The sequence below is a fragment of the Centruroides sculpturatus genome, unplaced genomic scaffold, assembly GCF_000671375.1.
Source record: "Centruroides sculpturatus isolate CEXI.00-Female unplaced genomic scaffold, Cexi_2.0 scaffold942, whole genome shotgun sequence".
NCBI classification, from domain to species: domain Eukaryota; kingdom Metazoa; phylum Arthropoda; class Arachnida; order Scorpiones; family Buthidae; genus Centruroides; species Centruroides sculpturatus.
In genome coordinates this window covers 124,385-149,100 of record NW_019385478.1, presented here as the reverse complement: position 1 = coordinate 149,100, position 24,716 = coordinate 124,385, and the positions used below count along the sequence as shown (strand labels likewise).

The window sequence follows — 24,716 nt, the reverse complement described above, 5'->3', positions numbered from 1 at the left end:
TGACTAATTTCTTTTTCGTTTGCAGGAAAATGAACCAATTGACAAGAAATGCCACTAATGAAGGAAGAACAGACTGATATTATTCTATTGGCATCGTATGATATCATTTGTATGAATAGAATAAACATAACTCACCACTTTCACCATTTGTATGAAGACTTATGACTCACCCTGTAGATATATTCCTCAAATTACATTAATTTGTCAAGTGCCACACTCTTTCACATAGCAATTGGCTTATTATCTTTGAATGTTTACTTGGCAACAATACAGACTAATCAATATTATAATCATTTGTAAGAATCAAACATGATCATATATCAAGTTACTGTTCTGTAATTTTATTCTTGGACTCTTTCTACACTGTGATGGCTTTTCTTCATGCCTGTTATAAATGTGACAAAAGCCATAATGGGATAGATGAAATAGTAAAGCATGAGATCATTCCTTAAAATTACTTATGACCTAACCTAGACTTGAATTAGGATCACTTGGAGCAATAAGCATGTTCTTTAGCCATAATAAATGTTCATACTTTTTTTCTTACTAATTAATTTACTAAACAAATTAAAAAATGTAATTATGAAATCAATATTCCTTTTTTTATATGTCTCATGTTAAAAATTTTATTATATTATTATTATAAATTAAATATTATAAGATAAAACAAAATAATAATACTTTGTCTTTAAATGATTCCATGTTCTCTCGTTCACATCCTTCTTCATTACAAATAGTACGATATACTTCAAATAATATGTATTCATTATTTTATGTCTCTTCTTCTTGTGTTTGCTTCATGTATGTGATCTTTAATGTACTGTTTCATCACTGAAAGAAATCAAGTAATAAAATATAATTAAAATTACAAGTAATTAAACAATATTTTATCCTTTCATCTTAAGTAAAAGATTCATTACATCTAATCCTTTTCATCCAATACAGACAACTGGCTTTTTCGTTTCATTCAAAAGATTCATTACTTATTTTGTTTTATGTATTTTTAGCTCCATTAAACCAGCTTTTTCTGTTATAATTTTCATTGTAGTCGATTATTTTTTTTTGTTGTAAGAATCTCAATTTAAAAAATTTAAATGATTTCTTAATACTAAAAAAAAAACTTTTTCTTGTATTTTTAAACTTACCATTTTTTTTAAATAAGAAATGTTCTTTGAACTTGTATCCTCATCTTCAGATCAAAGATTCAAACAAAGATCAAATTTAAATCAGACCCAAAGATGGAATGAGCGAGTTCAGAAGTCATTTGTCCTCTAATAAAGTTCTAACTTCATATTTTTATTGATTTATATATTCACACTTTGAATATTTAACAACCCAAATATGTCTGCCTGATATATAAAATGTAATCTATATATATATAAATGGACGTATGTGTCCCCTATACTTCACTTTTTAGCCAAAACTTCACATCGCACATGAATGGTGTTTGTATGTGGTAGTAGCCCCAAGTCTCCATTCGTGCACTATGGTATTGCGTCTCGATAGCTATAAGGGTGCGGGAGATATGGGCTTGAAAGAGGTTGACTTTGAAGATGTGTAACAATGGAAGTGTCAACAATGAAAGTGTTAACAATTTAAGTGTTAACAGTGGAACTGTTAACAATGCAAATGTTAACAATGGAAGTGTTGAGTAACAAAGGAAGTGTTAATATAAAGCGGCATGCAAGATTTACAGGCAGTTTTTTGCGTTTTTGCAGAAAATTGAACATATTTTTAGACTCATGTAAAAATTCTCTAATTAGTCTGGAAACGGTGGACCTAATTCTTGCATTCTATGAAAATGGGTAAGATTGGCTATAATGTAATTATCTTAATCTTCACTATCGTTACTTTTTGCCCACAAATAAAAACCCAGAGAAGCAGGTCCTTGCAGCTAGTAAAGAATAATAATCATTTAATAACATAGGAAATTGCTGGTTGGATGACCAAAGCAGTTATGGTAACTGCCTACTGTTTTAGGGGATCTAAGATGAAATCGCAGCAAACAACCCTGGAAATTTTTCAGGGGTAGACTGTCCGAAATATATTGACCCCATCACCTTACCAATCAACTGTCCCAGTGCAAGTCAGGCTGAATTCAAAACAGGTCTGTAAAATGATCCTCTTAGGGTTGGTAGGCAGGAAAAGTAAAAAGAAAAAATATAGGAAATTTATTTTTTATTAAATTAAAAACTTCACATAATTATTGAGGTTGTGTTATATATCTCAAAAATTAAAAGGCTTGTCTTACATAATTTTAATCTACTTCATGTAATAGAATAGAGTAATAATATGTAATAATTCCTGTCAAGAACCTATTATTATAAAGAAAGCTCTAAAAGGTAGAATTAAAGCAAGAATCAACTGGTGCATTTTCACTCCATTGTAAGGCAAGTAAGTCAAAGAATATGACAGATGTTATAAATATTTATTGTATTTTTCTAAATAACTCAAGCAACCAATTATGTATATGTACTCTGACAATTTTCAAGTATTAAAATTTGAGTGTCTCAAAAGACGAACATAACTCTTTGTTTAGGTAAATATTGATATAATATTCTTGCAAAAGTATAAGATAAAGCTTAGATTTAATTATATCTTAATGATTTTTGTAAAAATATGAAGTAGGTTGATGTAAAAGTTGGGGTTTTAACTCACTGTCATGATTTGTTTCTACTGAAGAATGATAATTAAAAATTTACATAATACAGTGGGTGATCAGTTAATGAACATAATCCGTTCCAAGACTTTGTTTGCTATCCAAATTGTTTGTTAACCGATTATCGATTTACCACAGGTTTTTATGGGAATTTGATTAATTCATTCTAGAGACTAAAAAATAAAAAATATATACTTTCTTACTACGTTTATTTATATGTAATAATAAAAATACGTATATACACAGTCTTGCATTTTATTAGTCATGTTTTTTCCATTTGTGGGGGTTAAAAAATCTGTCTAATGTCGATTGCTTTTCTCTCTTCTTCAGGATTTTTCAGAAGTAATTAAAAGCATTGTAATTGTAGAGATCCCTAAGCCTATTACCATCAACCTGGTTTGGATGCAATTCTAAGAACGTCATTCTGACATCATCCTACTTCAAAAAAGTATTTAATAGCAGATATTGACATTAATTCTCTTTTTCAGAAGAAAACATATCTCGCAGAGTTTCTTGGTGTTCTTCATTCAAGAGTTCTTAGCGTTCTTCTGTTGTCAGATCAGTTTCAGGTTCCATTATGAGCTCTTCAATGTTCTTTATTTCTCAGATGTGATTTTTGTTACTCCTTTAGCTGCTTGAGTCTTCTTGATAATACAGTATATCTTTCTTAGATAAGATTGAACTGCAGCCTACTGTAGACCTGTTCAAGCCATACTGCCCAGCAACATCAGACATCACACATCTGCCCACCCTCTACCTTTTCTATTGTACTCTCACCTTTCAAAAATAAAAACCGACGCAAAACTTAACAAGTGACCACCAATAGCCTCACAAATACTATAAAAGAATTCTTTCTGTCAGATAAATAAAAGGCTGGAATTATAAAAGAGAGTTTCAAAGTTTGGAGGAATACTATCTGATTGGCATATACTGGGGTTGAGCATCAATGTTGACGTTTCCCACACTCCGAAAAGCTTCAAATTGTTGCCTGAAGACAAGGGAATACCAATCAGTATTCATTATTTTATGTCGCTTCTTCTTGTGTTTGTTCTGTGAGGTGTTCATTGTCCTAACATCTTTTGTGAAAGTGTTCGTTATCCGATTTGTTTGTAACCAATCACCCACAGTACTTAACTCAATCAAATATTCTTTAAAAAAGTAATAATAATATTTAACTGTTCTGTTACTGTATGCAGAAATGGAGTCAATATTTAATAGAAAGCAATTGACCAGCAAAAGTACTGTGGTATTGCTAGATAAACAAAGCAGACTACAACAAAACTGACAAAAATATTACTTGCTTACAAGAAAACAATTGTACTGATATATTAAAAAAGTTTCAGATTTCCATCAATATTAAACGTTTGAAAAAATATACAGAAAGGAAGCAATTACATGAGAAAAATTAAAGGGCCAGTAAATAATTTACTATTGATCATACTTAAAATCTTGAATCATAATGAATTCTGACATCACTCTAGTGATGACTGGATGGTTGAAGCAATTGAGCTGTCAGTTTATTTCTTCAAAAACCCAGGATCCACTTTGAATGGTCAAAAAATCCTAGGATTTTCAAGGAATGGTCCATCCTCATTGAGCCCATTCCCTCACTGCCCAGCCACACCCACAATGGGTGGTATTAAAAGGACCCTTTAGTGCTCATTGACAGAAAGAGTAAAAAAATACATCCAAACATTCCTCCAGTGGCACCAATCACTGAAGTTATTTGAATTGCATCACTAAAAAGATACCCAAAATTTCAGGAAAATAAAATTAATGAATAAACAGAACTTTTTTAATTCTTCACAAACAAGAATTATGCTATATAGTTAAGAAAATGTTTACAACTTCCTTAACTAGATTGGCTTTGATATATATATATATATATATACGCAGGTGTGTGTGTATATATATGTATATACGAAGACAGGTTTTTTCAAGGTCCATAAAACAAAAATAAGTGTAAATAACAAAATGAATTTATTACCAAAACTTAAGTACAAACATGGCTACTTTTCGACGTAATCACTGTGAAGATTGAGGTATTTGTCATATCTGTGGATGAGCTTTTCCATACCCTTGTCATAGAATGTTGCCATCAATGAATTGAGATGGCCTTAACAACCTTGTTTTGAAGATTATCATTAGTCTCAAATCTCTGTCTTGTTAGCCACGTTTTCAGTTCAGGAAAGAGATGGAAGTCTTCACACATTAAAAAGCTTTAAGCTGGGTAGAAGTCTGAAAGGTGGAAGTCTTCACCACTTTTAAACACCCAGCATATAACCCCAATTTAGTGCCGAGTGATTTCCACCTCTCCTGAACAGCAAAAGTGGTTAAGAGAGCAGAGGTTTGAGATTAATGACGATCTTCAAAACAACATTAGGGCCCATCTCAAGTCATTAGCAGCAAATTTTATGACAAGAGAATAGAAAGCTCGTCCACAGATATGACAAATGCCTCAATCTTCACAGCAATTATGTCGAAAAGTAACCATGTTTGTACCTAACTTTTGATGATAAATTCATTTTGTTATTTACACTCGTCTTTTTTTACAGACCATTGAAGATTGAAAAAACACACAAAAATTACCTTTAACTTTCTTTAAAATATTCCTCTTTTCATTTAACAGTTCTTTCATTTCAGAAACTGAAAATCCATTGTTCTCTACATTTACACTTTCATCTGCTTCTTGTTCCTTGTTAATTATTCTCATCATCTGTATTTTCAGTTTATTTAATCTTTCAGAGTTTTCTTTTGTCCAACTATCAGTCAGATACTAAAATGTAATAACATTTTNAAAGTTTAATGAACATTAATTCTATACATTTTTTTTTTATAAAGAAAAAAAGAAAATGACTTAACAATTATATTACCTTTTAATGAATAAATAGTCTAGACTTATTACATTCAACTATGGTATGGTGTTAAATTATGTAAATTTACGTTATCTATATTCCATCTAGACATCTTAGACAATAAATACAGTAAACCTGTGTAGCATAACAAATAGCAAGTTTATAATAGAGGTTGCATTCTTTAAAATCAATGTCAAAAACATGACATTAATTACTGTGATATTGTATCTAATATGTGTAACCGTTCGTTAAAGGGTTTTCTAACCTCGATTTTCCGATTAGGATTCGTAGTTTAAGTATTGTTTTGGGTTACAGAATGAATTATTGTTTATGCTGTCCAGTCAAACATTGTCACATCATGATGGATAATGTCGTCCGTCTGTCATGCACTATAATATATGTTGTATCACGAAACGATCCGTTTATTTTCTTACAAAGAAAACTGACTTATTACTATATCAGAAACCGATATAACGTCGTTACATGTCAAGTCTTTCATCCCTTATTCGTAGGTCGGATTCTCGTTAAATTTAGAAGTAAAATATATTATTTTAAAGAGAAAATAATCTGAGATCAGTAATTGACAAATCATCTTAACGATGTCTAATGGCAGTCTAAAAATACTACATATAATATTTCTAATTTATAAAATTTCATAAAAGTAGCATCTAAGATATGTTTAAAATAAAATAAAAATGTGCTTATCACAAGTAAAATATATTATTTTATTCAAAACATCTGCTGAGATCAGTAATTGACAAATCATCTTAACGATGTCTAATGGCAGTCTAAAAATACTACATACAATAAAGAAATGTATAGAATAACAATAAGAGATATTTACAGGACTGTGCAAAGGTACTAGGAGACCCAGATGCAAGGGAGTCATTCATCTTTGTTCATAAAGAAACAATATTGAATAAATAACTTAGACATACAACTCTTTTAACCTTCACTTGTAGATGGCTTGAGAAGTGAAAAGGTGCTCCACAAAATAATTGAATATTTACATATTTGTAAAATATAATACATTTATAATAAAAATATGTGAATATGTAAGTCCAGTGTAGCAGCTTTGTTATCACTCTACAGTAACATAATTAGAATCAATATTGGAGGGCCTGAATTAGCACATACAAACCTACATTCAATTGTGCCAAGTGGATGTAGCTAATAGCACTGTGGATGAAGAGTAAACTCTTAGATATTATATATACATGTATATAAATGCATTTGTCACATTCAGATCGTTACCCTGTACTTATTTGATTTTTTTTCTTTATTTACTTATTTACAAAGGTAAGGATCTCAAGTCCATCTGGTTCTTGCTACTGCCACTCTTTAAACAATCTTTAAATGAAAGTCAAAAATAAACTGTTACACTTTCATTTATATCAAAACAGTTATCTATAAATCTTTGTTTTCTTTCTGAAAAATATACAGTACACTCTTGCAAATTTGGCTTCTCAATTATGTGTGATCACATTTGCACTTCTGTTTCAATGCAAATGTTATTCATATCATACTGTTTTCCCATTTACTTAGGTTTCATTTCTGTGTACAGTATTGCATACCAACATACTATTGAATATATTACTTGCCTCCAAAAAGAACCAGTACCAAAAAAAGACAGGTTACTTCATTTATTGCCATTAGTCCTATACAATTTCAGTAAGAACCCTCTGTGCAAGGAATGGCCAGATTAGCAATAGTCTAGTGTAGTTACATTCTACCCTATTTATATTATACCATATTTTTGCAGAATGACCAAGCATGTTGGTCTATCTGAGAGAGACCATGAAACTAGATATTTCTGTATGGTAAAAGCTGGCATGCCAGTTTAAGTGAGGTTCTACATCCTTCTCTAGAGGGCACATTAAAAAAAACAAACAAGTTTCGTCTCATAAAAACAAAAGTTTTTATTCTAAAAATTGTGAAACTCTCAGCATTACATCCAAAAACTAGAATTATATGTTTAATTTCTTTGTTTTGTCTTCTTTCTAATGTAAAATACTCTTGGAATTCCAAAACTGCTTTTTTAACACGTTAACTGCTTGTTGTAATATGATACTTTCCGTCAAGGGGGGGCCGAAAAATGAAAATTTGATATCTAATAATTGATTATAACGTAAATAAAAGGGTCGATATACAACAGTCAGGAGAGCAACGATAAGAAAAGTATATATAAACAAAAACCGGGGAGTCGTATGACCTTGAACCTGACACTTCTTTCTCCCAGGCAATAAATTTTACAACCCCACTGTAATTAGACGTTCTTCCCTACTTAAAAGTATTTACATCTGTGTGTTAAAGTATTTCACACTTTGTTTCGACTGCAAATGATGTTTTTTTTCTGTAAATATATATTAAAACGCACTTATATACTTTAATTTTTTTTTAATAATATTATTTACTTTATATGCGATAAAAGAGGATAATTAAACTAATTTTCGATATTTTAAATTATTTACTATTAAAATAAACCACTATCAGATATAAAATAGAGTTTTATTTTAAAAAAAAACTACGACCGCCGACCTTGTATCGCGTCACGACGCCACAAGACGCGCCGGCGGTCGTACCTAGAATCTGTTTGCCATATGACCGCCGGCGTTCGAAGCTAACTGAATAGATGTCCACAAGAGGCCAGCACTAAGCATGCAGAAAACGTCGTACGACGCCAGGAAAATTTAACCTTGAGTAAAATACATTGTTTACGTCTACCGGCGGTCGTATGGCGCTGTACGGGAATTTCCATTACGACGGTGCGCGCGTCGCTTGGCGTTATACGTGTTAAATGTATTTTATTGTTATTTGATTCAAAAATGCATAAGTAAACATACTAAATTTAAGAAACTTCCTGTAAATTATCTCAGCTCACACCTATTAGGCTGTGTTTAAAATTTAAGAGGAAAGTATTATTTTTAAGGTTGAGGTAGATGGTCAGTGTAGCCCACATTAACTAACTATCAATACTACTACTACTACTAATGTCAAAAAATCATTAATTGTTTTATTGTCTTGTAAATGAAAACTCTCTTCCTGATTTTAAGTCAGTCAAATTACAATGTTATTATTTTATTGTACTCAGAAGAATTCTTTAACATTTAATTAAAAACTAGTTTTGTTAAATCTGATTAGTTTTATATTTTAATCACACTTAACTGGCATGCAGGTCTCCCCCATTTTTATGTGGTGTACCAGTCATTCCACAAAAATACAGTATTATATATATTTTTATATAATTATTTATGTTGAAATATACTTATTCACATGAAATATAGTCAATCTTTACCTGAATATATCTGTTATGTTCTTCAGCCAGTTGATGTTTAATCATTTCTATTTGATTGATTGCAGTTTTCTCTCCAACAACTAAACATTATAATTTTATATAAATTTAAGTTAATTCTGATATTTACTAACTCAAACATAACATGAAAAATACCAGTTAATTTCTCCAGAGCCATTCTATGTTGTTCCTTTAATAATCCAATTTCTTTGTCATGCTTTTCAATAAGTATTGATATTTCTTTATTATTCTGCTCTATAAGAATTTTTTGCTGTTCACTTAAAGCCTCTGCCTTCTCTTGATTCATTTTTGCTTCGAGGTTTTTCAATCGAACGTGCTCCTCCTTTAAAAGCTTCTCCTTCTGACTTTTAAGTTGATAGATCTTTTCCTAATGAAAAGATAAAATATATTCTTTAAGATATTTTTCATTAAAATTACCATAAAATAATAATTAAAAAATATATCCTGGATTTATTTAGTTTATTGTATGTTCTTTGTGCACATACAGTTGTGCCTTGTATTTTGAATTTAATTCATTCCAGAAGGTCATTCAAACTCCAAATCAATTTTTCCCAATAGAAATAATGGAAAGCTGATTAATCCATTCCCAGACCGTACATGATACCAATTTCAATAAATTTAGAACAACAAATATACATAATTTAAAGGCAAAAATAACACAGTTAAATGCCCTAATAACAAATTAAAACATAAAAACAATAAATAAAATATGTAAATACAGTATAATAAAATAAAAACTGCATTTACTGGTTACATGCCATCAACTTTAGCATGTTAAACATGTCTGTCTGCCAGATCCACCAAACATGTGCCACTTTCAGACTTAAGGATACACTTCCTCTTTCACCTGTCAAAATTACAAACATCTCTCTGATTTCGTTGCTTTCACACACTTCTTGGATGCCATGGTTAACAAGCAAAGGTTACATTGGGTTGAACTGAAAATTTATACGTATTTTTAACAGCTGTCCTTACTTAATATAGACCTGTGATTTAATTATAAGAGTTGTGAAATTTAACACATTATTGCTAATCTGAGATTGTGTTCTTTATTTAGAAGCTTATTTTAAACTTTATTTTAAATTTTTTTACTTGAGGTATTGATTGAATAAAATCAAATTGTAATGTTTTCAAATAATAAGCATATCAGGCATATTACGCTTTATGAGTTTGGGATATAATGTCATACAAACTGTAAAAAAATTGTAATTTGTATGGGTAAGAAGCTCCTAAACTTCAAATGTGTCAAATGTGGTTTAAAAAGTTTCATTCAGGAATTTTTTAGTTAAAGGATAAAATATGTAGGGGCAACCAAAATCTGTCAATAAAGAAGAACTGCAGGAAGAAGTTGTTAAAAATCGATGAATAAAATACAATATATATAACCAAACACATCAAAAATGAAGCAATAAAAGCACTGTAAACAAATGAGCATAACATAAGATCAAGAGACAATTTGGATACACAACAGATTGTGCTTACATTTTGAGTGCATTTATTCAATATGCATGCAGTTCAAACTCCATGATAAAGTTTTGTCAAATTTAGTATTTGAACTCTGAAACATTCAAAGTTAGTCGTTCAATGTATGCAGTACCACTGTATAATTATGGCAGAAGCAATGTGGAAGTGAATAAATGTTTGCATTGTGTTTTCATCACAACAGTGACTACATTTATTTTATCATTGTTCCAAAAAACATAACTTATCATTAAAAATTAAGCAAAAACTTTATACATAATTACCTTATAATTCTGTTCCATTTGTTCAAATTCTTCTTCTTTCAACTTCTTCCAAGTAACAATAATATTATCCAATATACTTTGATGAGATAAATTAAGCTGATGTCTAAATTGAGAAACTTCTTCATAATGTTTATTCCATTTATTAATAAATTCTTGAACTAATTCTTCCGTTCCAATATTTTCTATACAATTTTTTTCTGTTCCATTATTTCCTTGTTCAAGTTTCAAATAATAGGCATTAATCTATTTTAAGAAAAAAAGAACATCTCAAATAACCATTATCATATACTATCCTTTATGATTATTTATTTTAATAAAATCCTATAATCATTTACACTTTTTAATTCATTTTTGATATATATGATTAGGAAAATGTTTTAAAAAATAAATAATATTAAATCATTAATTCGTTCCTTAATTCTTCAATTAATTAAATCTGTTTTTGAGAACTTATTTCAAAGTATATCAGCATTTGTTCAATGTTTCTAGAAGGACTTTCACTAGGAAACTGGCACCTATTTAGATGTTAGACATGTAAAGAAAACCGAAAATACTCCACATAGCCAGTTCATTGATCAAGTGGAAAACTCTCAACCAATTGCCAGCATTTGGTGGTTTAATACATTTGACCACTGGAGAGGGGAATGAACAATTAATTGTGATTCGTTACAGTGGAGTGTAAAATTAATAAAAAGTTTTAATATATAAATATTAAGCAACAATATGATAAATTTTCTATCAAGAAAGTAAAAGCTAATTAAATTAATTTACCTGTTCTTCATAAAATGTCTTCAATTCGGCCAACTCACACTTGTGATTTTCGGTAATTTTCATTTCTCTTGCTGAAAATTCTTTTTCCATATTATTTTTTAATAATTCTATATTCTGTTTATGAATGGTTTCCATATCATTACATAATTTTGAAATGTAGTTATGCACTTCCTTACTGAATCTAATATGCATGTCGGTGACAGATGCTTCGTGATCTGCTTTTAATGTTGCTGCCTGACCTTGCAATTCAATCTAAATACACAAATACATAAATATTTTTTAATTATTTAAGTAAATAGTTCTATTAAAGGCCTACCTGTTTCTGAATAACTTACAAAATGCATTTAAACTATTTCTCAAAGCAATTACATGTTTAGTTTAAGATAATTTTCGGAATAACTTACAAATTTTTCATGCAAATAACTAGTTATTTGCATGAAAAATTGAGAAATTATTTTGCCTACCTGTTTCTGATGGACATCTAATTCTTTCTGTTTAATGATTAGATCTTTTTCTCTTAATTCCGCTTGCAGTTTAATCCTTTCTGACGCCAAGTTCTCCTCCTGTTCTTGCAGCTTGTGATGGATCTCAGATAATTCTTCCTCCAGAATTCTTTTCTTTTTATGGAGTGCCTGTTCCAATATGTGTCTATGAGATAACTGCTCTTCGAGTCTGTGAAATTCATTTGTCTGATGTTCGAGTTCCTTTCTTAACCTTGCTATCTCCATTTCTAATAATTCTTTATCTTGTATCTGTTCAAATAAAAAGTGAAATGATAAAAAGTAAAATTCAAGAAGAACTTTATTTTAAAATATAGGATGGCTGAAAGTCAGTTAACCATTTTAAAGACTAACTAAAAAATATATGATTCTGACAATTTTATAAGTAAAAATCCATTCTAAACACAGTTTATGACTGATATTCACAAGTGTAACAAGAATATACAAAGCAAAATATGGTTAAAAAACTTTTAAGAACACTCTAGTCTAATTTGTGCAGTTCTACTTATCTGAAATAAATTAAAACTGATATAATTAAATAAATTCCAACCTTTTTCAAGAGAAGTTTCTTTTGAATTTGCAGATATTCCTGAAATATATCGTTCGACAGCAATTTTGAAATATCACCGTGGATGCTCGTGTGTTGTTTCAGTTCCAAAATCAAATTTTCATTCTGCTGTTGTAATTCATCCAAGTGTTTTTGTAAAACTTCCTGTTAAAATATTAAACATTTTAATATACTTTAATACTAAATTAGTAATATTTTTGCTGGAAATATTGATTCTGAAAGTATTTACAGACCATTTTCTTAATTTCAATGGTATTATATTAATTTTTGTCATGATTTTATTAGTTTAACTTGTATTATGGTTGAAAAGTTAGGTCAGGAAAGTATAATGATTCACTAAGTTGAAAGCTACACATTGGCAAACAGATGACCACTCACATCCAATTGTTGAGACTAATCCTTCACTTCTTTTATTTTGGACTTCTTTGTCATGCATTATGATAAAACATCACATAAACAAGGCAAAAAATTGCTTCTAGATCCATATCCATAGATCCTGGATCAATTTTTTTGCTTGTTATTGTTATGTTAATGATTGTAATATAGGCATTAAAGTAAAAATGGCTGTCCTGTCAAGCCTAGTCCTCATCCCTAACCACACCTGTTGTGGGCTTAACTGAACTCACAATTGATATGAAAAAAATGGTATATTAGTGCCCACAGGGTGGAAAGAGTTAAAAAGTTTTAAAAAACTATTGTGTCTATCTACTCATCACTTTTGTTAATCCTTCTGTGAATAAGAAACTTTTAGTTTTACGACTGCAGAATCTGGAAGAGAGAGGTCTTATACTTATCATTGTTTATTAAATATAAAGCTTTGTCAAACTAATAACTGCAGACAATCATTTTACAGAACATCAAAACATTAAACAACATATGTCATATAGCAAAGTAAACAATAGTTTTTTTCATTAAACATGCTTCCTACATCAGCTATATAAGCCTAAGCCATCTGGCTCCTTAAAACAACATGTATAACTGTAAACAAGTCAGACTCATCCTTTGTCTCATTTTTAGAACTCAAGCAGACTCATCCTCATTTTTAGAACTCAAGTCAGACTCATCCTCATTTTTAGAATAAAACAGGTTTAACAAGTGCAATAAAGGTATTCTTTCATTAACATGATTAATTAATCCCTCAATGCTATGATATGCATCAAAGTTGCATTAATCAAATACAGTATCTACGTTAAGTAAAAACAACTGATAAAGCAGTGCTAATTAGAACTTCTGCCGCATATATAAAGAGATTGCCGCAATTAATTTCGTATGTTAATCAAATTCTGCGTTAAGCAAGGTATATTTGTATTGTCAAACTTCAACATAATACCATCATTTGTTTGCCTCCAAAACTGGCACTAAATCAAAGGACCTTGAAGAATAAAAATTATATAAAACAATGAGGTCTAGATGTATATGGGAGTTTGAAAGTCATGTAATTTGGTAATAATAACTTTTGCTCAGACAAATTGAAGAATTCTCTATTTAATACATAAGAGGGAGGTCTGTCTGTGCATATTCATTGGAACTACACTGAAGTTTGACTGTATTTGTAAATATACATTTTTTACATATAAAATATACATTTTAACCTCTTTAACACGACCACCTTTCGTACCAACAAGATTTCAGTCTTTTGTAGAAGACTGGAAAAATTATATTTTAAAATTTGGCTGCCTACTTCTCTGCATGTTTACTTAAGTCTCTTATTTACAATAGCATTGGTAAAATCATGTTTTAAGAACTAGCAAGAATAACCATGAATTGGTTACCAAACTGACTGCATCTTTAACCGTTAGTGCCATACAGTAGAAAATCCAAAAGTTATTAATTTGAAAGTAGCCAAGGTTGGAGGTTCCTTTAACAGACCACGTTTGAAAGATTTAATTTCAAAGAAAAGATGTGTTGAATTCTGTTAATTTTGTAGAAGTGGTCACATTAAAGAGCTGGGTGTAAACAGAGGTTTTACTGTACACTTTCACATTTATAGCTTCTTCAGCTATTTTAAACAGAATTATAGCTTGATATTCAATATTTTAATTTCAAATGTCTTAAGCTAGGATTTCAGCAAGCATTTTAATATTTAAAGCTTCTTAGCATACATAAAAGAAAAATTACTTGCAATTTTGTATTTAAAGCTTATTTTAATTTATACAAAGTGATTCAAAAGCAAGTTAACTGAGTTATATTCTTAACATAATTTTAAAAACAATTAAAACCTGTTACATCATTATTCTTGATTCTACAGCTTCTAATCAAGCTGTGGAATCCATTCTTATAAATATATCTCAGTTAACTAAATTTAGGACTATGTATAAATTTGCTGCTTTGTGTAGTCTGTTACAATTTATAGGCAAGATATTATATAATTAAAGTATAAATAAAACTAACCTGCTTATCACTGTTTTCATTATCAAATAATTTCAGTATTCTGTTAAATATTTGTTCTTGTTGTAATAACTGCATTTGTAGATGCTGTTTCTCTTCTAACAATTCATGATTACTGTCCATAAGAAGTAAGAACTTTTGATGAATATTTAATACTTCATCTGACTCCCAACTGTACTGAATTTCACAAGTTTGAGTCTGAGGAATGTTTTGTTCTTGCAAGGCAGAACGTAACAATGTATTCTCTTTATTAAACATTTCCTGCATTTCTTTCATCTCCGTTCTCAAGGCAGATATCTCAGTATCAAAATTATCTGTCTTGTTAAAAGAGAGGGAAAGGTCTGAGATGCTTTCTTCTGATCTTTCTTCGTTCTGAATACTCGAAAGAGTTTGAACCTTATTGCAAGCAGACTGTTCAAAAATGTTTTTAACAACATTATCGTATTGATTCCATGCATACTTCAACTGCTGCCGTAAACCTTCCATCTGAGATCTCATTTCGTTCTGGTAATTTTCATATAACTCACATTTTCTTTTAAGATTTACAATTTGCACATAAAGACTTTCTTTTATTTTACTTTCAAGATGAAGTTTATTCTTTAAAACTCCTATTTCAGATATATAACTTGTCTGGTTAAAAAACTCTTTATCGTGACTAACAAAGTTGGTTTCCGAATCCAAGTCCTCATTCTCTTTACAAGACAGTAAGTGATCATATCTCATTTTTAAATCTTCTAAATTCAATTGTAAATCCTGATTTTCTATTTCTAAATTATTAATTTTATCTAGCAATTTACTTTCAATTTCTCCTTTATCAATTTTTAATCTTAAAAGAGAATCATCTATATATTTTTGAAGTTCTTCATTCTTTATTTCTTTAAATCTCTCCAACATTAAATATGGAGCAGGTTGGTCGGGTATATTTTCCTCTATATTTGTATTATTTTCCACAGAGCTACTCAAATGATGATATTCCGAGCTAGAACTTTCGACTTTTGATTCGCATTTCTCAGCACTATCCTCAGTGTAAGAAGTTTCTAATAAAGGAATAGTTTCTTCAATCAGTTCTTCCCTATCTGTAGGAATTTTGTTATCTGTACAAACTGAATTTGTTTCAGAATCTGCATAACTGCATTGTAAGTTATTTTCTTCATTTATTTTTTCTAAATTTCTTATTCTATTTTCTAATTCTAACTTCTCTTCTAGAAGTGCTTGGTTGTGTATTCTATATTGTTCAATTTCCTCATCATGTTGATATTTTAATAATTCCTTACATTTTAAATATTTTTCTTCTTCTTCTAATAATAATTTTTCTTGACGTTCAGTAAACTCTTTCCTTAACGTAATTTCCTTCTCTTGAAGTTCCAATTCATGTTTTTCTGTTAACTCTTGCTTGACATCTTCAATTATAGCTTTATACTTCCTATGTAAATTCTCAATTTCTTCTTTCAACACAGTACACTGTTCATTTACATTTTGTAATTGTAACTGAGATGAATCTAACTGCTGTTGCAATTCATTTTTCTCTGTGTGATTCTTCTGAATTTCGGCATTTAATTTTTCAGTTTCTTTATTTAATTCTTTGATTTGTAATAAAACTATTTCGTGTTGCTTTTGTTTCTCAATAAGTTCTTCAATTTTCCTGTTTGAAGATTCCACAGAACTGGTTAATTCTTGGCAGCATTTCAAAGATATATCAAGTTCATTTTTTAATTTTACATTATCCTGTTGTAAAATATCATATTCTTTCTGTAATTGTTCCCTTAATTCTTCAGAAGCTTGAAATTTTTCATTTAAAAGATAAATATTATCTCTATCTGATTTTAACTGATTAATTTCTTCTATAAGAAGAGATTTCTCCTGTTGTAAAGCATCGAGTTTATATTTCAGTTCTTCCGTTGAAGCACTAACCATTTCTAAATGTTCTATTTGACCTGCTTGCAGTTTATTCTCTTGCACACTTTTACTCAATTCACCTTTAACACAGTCCAATTCCTGTTGCAAATAAATGACCTGCTTCTGTGCTTCTAGCAGTTCTTCAGCTGAAATGCCATCCTTGCCTTTCTGCCTCTCAAGAATTTCTCGTGCCTTAAAAATAAACATAATGTATTAATATCTGTGTCCCATTTATATATCATCTAATTTATTTTATAATATGATCTTAATGTTATATATTATACAAATGATTTACATTTAAGCTCATAACATAGACTGCATTTATCCTAATAAACAGAATCCTCTAATAATAAGTGTATTGTCTACTTGACTGAAACAAGACTTATTATAAACTGAAAAACTGCACATTCTATTCAGTGCTGTCATGTTTACAATATGTATGTGTGTCAAGCATTACAATGTTGCTCAAATAATAATAAAGTAAAATAAGTTATCAGAGTTACTCCATTAATAACATTGTTGGGCCTAACAAAAATATTTTGGAGGTTCTTCAGATTTTTGAAAATTGTGTGTGGGGGAAATGAATGTCACCACTTTACATTTAACTGTTGATAAATTTATAATATTTTAAAGAATACACATGTATTTATTTTAGATTCAATGGAAAAAAGTAGCTAAAACAACATATCTCTCAAATCACAGCTTTCAATATTTGTCTCAGCTATCATTTGATTCAGATATCATCAGTTAATATTCTGACTTCCCGCTATAAATGTTTCAAAATAAAAGAATAAAATAATTTAAAATTTAAATTTAATTGTAATTTAAAATTCGATAAGTTCAACAGCTTCAAGCTAAAGTTTGGAAAGGTTCCGACTTGCTCAACCCCCACCCGTAATTAATAGTCACCCTCGATTAATAGTTGCACCTAATTCCCAAGTAATAGGCCTTCTAATAGTGTCCTGTAATAAACAGCACATTGCAAGGTAAAAAAGTTATAAATGGAACACTGTTTATTAGAATAAGATATTGTATGCTTCTGCACCACATGTTTGTCTCTCACTCCCATCAAATTCACCATGTGTATGTATGGAGTCGATTCCGACCCGTTCTATTTTGTTTTGGGATTATTTTTAGTTTGTTATTCTATTTATGTTGGGGCATTTTATTTCGTTAAGGATAAATTGCCGCACCTCACCCAGGGAAAATTCTAAAATCAAAAACTCACATTACTATGACAACTGCTGACAATAACCAATTACATCATCAAACCCAAAAATGACATCTCGGGGAGACTTCCACTGAACGTTAAAAGAATGATCTCCTGCCTTAAATTGTCACCAAAATTATCATGAAAAATTATTTAAAATTTTTGTAAGGGCAATGACATGAAAGAAAGACAAGATTACTGGAATTTTAACAAATGTTAGCGATATAAGTATATAAATAGGGTTGACTGGGCATATTCATGTAATGTCACCACAAATGCATTATAAGGAGGAGGTGAAGCTAGAGACTGAATGAGATGGAGTTAAGGATTGAGCAAGGTTTAAAGAAAGACTTTCCAAGTTTCATTGACAATGTAGTTCTTGGTGACAGTTAGGTAAATTTAATTGTAAGATTACTTTGTGAATTTTCAATATAGTCAAATTTCAATTTTTGTGTCGGTTTGTGAAGATAGAAATAAGACAGTTCTAATTTCATAGTTTTAAATCCCCAACTATCTGGAAAGTTTCTTGTAAATTTGTTAAACTATAAAGAAATTCTAGACTGGAAATTTGAATTCCTATAGGGAATTCCATAGCGCCTAAAGAAGAACCACATTAGGTTTGAAAACGTTTGCAAAGTCCTCTGCATTGGAGAACACCAGTTACAGGCAGTGAAGTTGAGTAATTTGTAAATTTGTTTTTGATTTCAATAAAATATCTTTTACTATATTTTTGAATTTGCTTTAACTCTTTATTTCATTAATGTACATGTTTGGGCTTAGAATAATAAATAGAGTTTTCATCATTACATACAATAATTATTTCAGGTTTTTGACTCATTAACAATTTTTATTATTTATTGCCTGTGTAAAGTCCAGGCCTGGCACTAACTGAATCCTTGATTATGTAACACACCGTTAGGAAATTTATAAGATGTTACATGTAAACATACCAGTCAATTGAAATCTATTGTTATTAGCTGTTTTTATAATAAAACTATGTTATGTTAGGTTAAGTTTAACTTTATTTGTGTTAATTTTCTTTTAATTACTGTTTTTTTATATTAGTAAAAAGTCAATAAAAGTTTATGGTATGGTATAGTACAGATATAGTATTAGTTAGGCCCATTTTTAATAGTTATTCTGAAGCAACCAAAAACTATATTTATCTAACATCTACCAATCCCCATAGGTGCCAGTTGAGTCTACTTTCAAATTTATACTTATTATTTAATTTATTACCTGAAAGTTGCTACTATGAAAGCCTAAAATAGTTATTTTTTTTATGAAACTGAGATATATCTAAATTTTTTATTCTTTTATGTGTAAAATTCAATACAGTGGACCTATATGTAACAAGAAAAATGCATTACCTTATTTCTTCATAAAAAACTATTGCTTCAAGTAACATTGAAACGTCACATATGATACTTTGTAAATGTGTGTACATGATTAACAAAGTGTACTTGCATATTGGTGACTGGGCTTTTCCTCCACATAATGAGGCAAAGTTAAGAATTTAGGGTTATTTTAAACTTAGTTAAGAGGTAAATATTTATCCACCAAAAAATTTTCTGCTTGAATTTTTCCATTAGAGACTAAGTAAGTAGAAAAGAGTGGATCTTCATACATCTGTCTTGAGGTAAGTGTAATATTTAATTAAAAAATTCATTTTATTACACTTTATTACAGTGTCATTATTATTCTTTTAATTGTTTCTATTACTTTTACTAGCATAATTTATTTAAAAAAAAAAAAAAGTAATATTATGATTCATTTTAAAGCAGTCATCTGAATTTTTACATTAATTAGCCCAGATTTAAAATATGCCTGATATAATGTTACTTTCATTCATACTGTTTAATAATAATATTAAATTGGAACAGATATAATAATAAGTAAAAATTTCTTCTTAGTAGTGAGACTAGTAGAAGAAGAAACTTGATAGGAGCTACAAATAAAATCAAAACTGAATTTGATAAAATATTAGTTACAAAATTCAATTTTCAATAGTCTTTAGGTTGTAAATACAGATGCAAATTGACATATACTTACTTGTTGTAATTGTAGTTTTAATATGCTGATTTCTTGAGCTAAACTTTCTGCTTGAATGACAGATTCTTTCTGAATATTATCTCTGTTCTTCAGGGTAGCTATTAATCGGTCAGACAACCGATTGATGATATCATCTCGCTGAGAAAGAGCACACTGAAACTCTTGTATCTGTAATTTATACATGTGTAAAATTTTTAAATGATTGATTACGTTTAAATTAATTAATTTTTAGTTAAATAATATACCCTTTTCCTGAATTCTTCCATCATTATTTTGTAATCTGTCTCTTTTGTCTCATCAGATGATGTTGGTGACATAGCAGGTGAGACAATGCTGTTCTAAAATGAAAAATAAATAAATAAATAAGAACTTCTTAATACCAAATAATCATAATTAAAGTAGCCTTATTCAACATGGTCTACCAAGATCCTGCCCCGTTCTAAAGGCGTAAAACCTTTAAGCAATGAACAGTGTGCTGCAACAACCAACCATAATCGATCCTCTGTGATGCTTCTCAATACTGTCTTTTAATGTTGCCAAATTTGTGACGTCTTTGATAAATCTCAACCAAAAATCATACAGATTAATTAAGACCCAAGTGGTGAGGTGGCCATATGATAGAAAATGTATGACTAATCACTCTGATGTTGATAAAAATCTTGTCCCAGAAACTAGTGTCTAATATGTGGTACTCCATCTTGCATGAAACTGGTAACTCAAGGAATTGTCACTGTTGCAGTTGGAGTATGACAAGAACTGAACATCTCTCAGTATATCTGGTAGATCTCACACCATGTTATGGATCCATTAGAACTTGCCTCTTCAAAGAGGAACAATCTAAAGCTTAGTTCACACTGAGTGCGATTCGCTAGCGAAAGCGAAAAACAGAGCGAATAACCAGTCAAACATGACTTGTTTGACGGGTTATTCGCTGTTTTTCGCTTTCGCTAGCGAATCGCACTTAGTGTGAACTAAGCTTAAGGATAAATGTGATCGTAAACTCACACCAGTGTAACTTTAAGCAAGTGCAATGGAATATTCTGGAAAAGATAAGTGATTTTAGAGCAAAAATGAGACAATTACAGGTGTTCACTGTTACACAGAGGTGAAAATCTGCCTTGTTATCCCACACATTCTTCCATGGTCACAACACATCTCAAGGTCAGTGCTAAAATCAGTTTCTCTGTTGTATAGATAATAATGCCCAACTTTTTCAGTACTTTCCACACTGTGCCACATGACACACCCAACTGTTGTGATACATGCAATACCGAAACATGCAACATTATTCATTGACTCTTCAACATCAGATGTGGTAACATTTTCAATGACTTATGAAGGGATAAGTTTGTGTCTGACCAGGTTGAACTCCCAGTTGTCCAGTTTCCTCGGGAGAATGATAATTCTCCTGAGTGCTTACAGAGTCAATGCTTCTCAGGGCAAATTCTTGTAACAGTAAAATCTCCTAAATTCAACCATAGCATTGTCTTTTTCATAAAACAGCCACTGAAGAAATACAAGAAATAATTAGTACCAAAACTCATCACTATGGTACTTTTGGCACTGTAAGCAATGAAACAAGCAGTTTCCTTTGCATAAACACATGAGTTACAGTCAAATATTATTATTAGTTATGATGACCATCATAGCAAATAAGAATGATATTCAATAATTGCAGTCACTTTCATACTCAGAAATTGGCTGTAACCAATGTATTTATGCAAGAAAACTGCTTTTTCATTGTTTATAGTGCCAAAAGAACCACAGCGATGAATTTTGATACTAATTATTTTTCTGAAAATGTCTTCTGTGTCCTGAAATTTCATATCAGATTTAGACTGCTAAATCTCTCTCTAGACAATACAGAATAGGGGTATTTTAACTATAATCACCTGATATTTTTAAGAAATAAAAGTGTTTTCTCAGAAATTTTTGAATAAAACCCATAAAGAAAAATTATATTAGTTCAAATATTTTAATTTTCAGATTTTCTGCCCAATCAACACTGAGATTATAATTTAATCACATAATTTAATTTATTTTAATTTTATCATTATCTCTACTACTGATTAATAGTTTTTTTAAAATTGGAAATAATTTTTCTGTTATCATATGAATAACAACAGGATCTTTCTGTGTTGTTATTACAATATTTTTCATATTCTCTATCAACAGCACGAATAAAAATTAAATTAGTTTTCTCCAAAATAAATCATTTGAATTTAATAAAATAATCATATCTTATTTATCCTCATTTTATTTTATTTCTATGTAACAACTACGTGAGATGGATAAGACATTTCTCAAGACATGGAGAACTACTGCGAGATACTACTAAAGATGTACTGAAATAGAGGAAGGCTGCAAAAGACCTGTATGTCTGAACTTAAAGATACTGTAATAGAGTTATAAACAGAAATTAAGACTATAAATATGAATCATATTTGCATTCAATAATAAAAGCAATCATGTTGTAAAAGGAAAGACAGATAACAATTACATAACAATAAATACCCATATTACAACACAGTTCCATTTGAAAGATCTCCTCATATTGTGAAACATTATAACTATTTTTATAATAAATTTCCCAAAATGTTTGCATTTGCATCACCAAATTATTTACATGTCACCCCATATTCACTAAAATCATCTAATTAATGGAGTTACAAACCAAGTAAAAACCAAATATTTACCTTTATTCAATTATGAAGAGTTCACCACTGACTTTTTGACATACAATTAATGATCATAAGAACTATGCATTGACACAAGCAAAAGTATTTGAAGAGAATTAAATCTGTTTTCACATCTTTTAGTGTATCTTAAAACCCTATTTAAAAGCTTCATAATCTACAGAATAAACATACATACAAATTATAAAAATACAGTAAACTTAGCAGTTTGGTCCTATGACTTTCTTCTCTTTTCTGTTAAGGATGTGTATTATTGTCTGTCAGAAAGAACGCCTTACACCTTATAATTCTCGTTCTTTAAGATCAGTCTTATTTACACACATTCTTTTACAAATTATGTACATAAGAACATATAAAACTGAGTATATCTCTTCAGTTTAGTAGAAGGGTAAAACTCCTTCTTCCCTCTGATTCTCGTCTTTTAAAGGATTTAGTGCAGGGCTGTCCAACCTATGGCCTAGCACTGTGATGAATGCAGCCCAGCATAAACTTGTAAACTTCCTTAAAACACTGAGAGAGTCTTTTAGTCTTTAAAATATACATTGAGCACATTTTCTAGTAAAGCTGCTTTCTTAAGAGACAGTTAAGCTATTTCTGTTTTAAGTTAACTGCTGTAGGACTAGTGCTGCAAGATTCACAAATGCTAAAGATACAAGTTAAGATGGCTGCTACCATAAATTATATGCATATTATGTACTGAATCTCAAATGAAAAGATTTGGCTACTGTGTGCCAAAATGGCTACCCTTTTTTTTAGTTTGGTGCACAAAAAATCATTTGGCAAATTGGCTGCTTTTTGGGCTACATAAATTATTTCATCATTTGTTTCAGTCTAGAATAGTTAATCTACTCTTGTCATCTTTACATGTAGTTTAATAGTTTATATGTGACACAACTTTTTTCTTTAAATGTGGCCCAAAGCCAAACGGTTGGACACCCCTGATTTAGTGGATCTGAAAGTCAGACATTCTGGAGCTGATCAGCAGCACTACTTTTGTCCATCTATGCTAAGACAATCCTTGACCCCTTCAATAAAACCAATCTGGCCAAGCAGAAGACAAAATCTCTTTGTCTCTTTACCAAAACTGAGAAGCCTATTTGACAAATACTACAAATTATTGACAACAGAAAAATGACAGGACAAATACAAGCATTTTTGGTTGAACACTTCCATCATCTCTGTGTATGCTGACCATAGTTGATCTCATGAAGAGATACCAAATAGTTTAATCCATTTGGACAAATTATTTATATTATTGGACTTAGCAATGGCTGTTAAATTCCACATTAAATATGAACAATTTTTTGTTGATGGCAGATCTCATCCTCTGGCATCAAAATCGTTTGTGAAGAAACTTTTGCTAAATACTATTAGATGATGAAATTAAAGTACATAAGAGTAATTTCATGTAAGGAAAAATTCCTTATATGTTTTTATTTTTAATTTTAAAAAATGCATTTGAAATTTACCAAGAGAGGGAGCATAAACTTTTGGAATCTAAAGAATTTGTCTGCTAAAATGAATTGAAAAGAAATGCCAATTATTGAAGCTTAAAATGCAGAAGTTTTGGTGTCAAGCTAATTTTTTTATGTTTTGTGAAAATTAAAATATTCTCTCCTCTTTTAGACTCTCTTCTGATATATTAGAGAGGTTGAGGCAGACGTTTTAAACGTGTAAACGTGTAGGACAGATGTTGAGTGCCGCTTTCCCGTAAGCCTAGAAGTTTGACGATGGTGTTTGGAATGTCGAGCGTGATTCCACCGACTATCCAAACACCATTGTCAAACTTTTAGGCTTACGGGAAAGCGGCGTCGAACGTCCGACCTACACGTTTACATGTTTAAAACGTCTGCCTCAATCTCTCTATTTCTAAAGTGAAACATGGATGAGAAAAGCAGGGAAAAAATTATATTTTCAAGAAATGTATCCCAGAATAAGACAATTCAAATGTCATCAGAATAAAAAAATTGTGGCAGGAACAGCATAGAATGTGCCAAAAAGCATTGCCCATACAAGAAACATCTTGATAGCAATATTTATAAATAAAAAAATGAATGGAATAT

General features: G+C 30.1%; 2 protein-coding genes across 4 annotated transcripts in view; both read right to left on the bottom strand.

The window, feature by feature from the left end:
• The window catches only part of LOC111639347 (A-kinase anchor protein 9-like), a 71,429-nt gene extending 70,667 nt beyond the window's left edge, over positions 1-762 (bottom strand). For all 3 annotated transcript variants that reach the window (XM_023385215.1, XM_023385216.1, XM_023385217.1), the window contains exon 1: positions 682-762. In XM_023385215.1, coding sequence (XP_023240983.1) covers positions 682-702 — 21 coding nt within the window. In that variant the 5' untranslated portion in view covers positions 703-762. The remainder of the gene's footprint in view (positions 1-681) is intronic.
• Positions 763-766: 4 nt separating this feature from the next.
• The window catches only part of LOC111639351 (girdin-like), a 40,167-nt gene continuing 16,217 nt past the window's right edge, over positions 767-24,716 (bottom strand). The window contains exons 3-13 of the mRNA XM_023385220.1: positions 20,203-20,295; positions 19,958-20,125; positions 14,803-16,887; positions 12,394-12,555; positions 11,808-12,095; positions 11,344-11,595; positions 10,573-10,815; positions 8,963-9,194; positions 8,810-8,889; positions 5,249-5,435; positions 767-831 (exon numbers count right to left, since the gene is read on the bottom strand). Coding sequence (XP_023240988.1) covers positions 767-831; positions 5,249-5,435; positions 8,810-8,889; positions 8,963-9,194; positions 10,573-10,815; positions 11,344-11,595; positions 11,808-12,095; positions 12,394-12,555; positions 14,803-16,887; positions 19,958-20,125; positions 20,203-20,295 — 3,855 coding nt within the window. The remainder of the gene's footprint in view (positions 832-5,248; positions 5,436-8,809; positions 8,890-8,962; positions 9,195-10,572; positions 10,816-11,343; positions 11,596-11,807; positions 12,096-12,393; positions 12,556-14,802; positions 16,888-19,957; positions 20,126-20,202; positions 20,296-24,716) is intronic.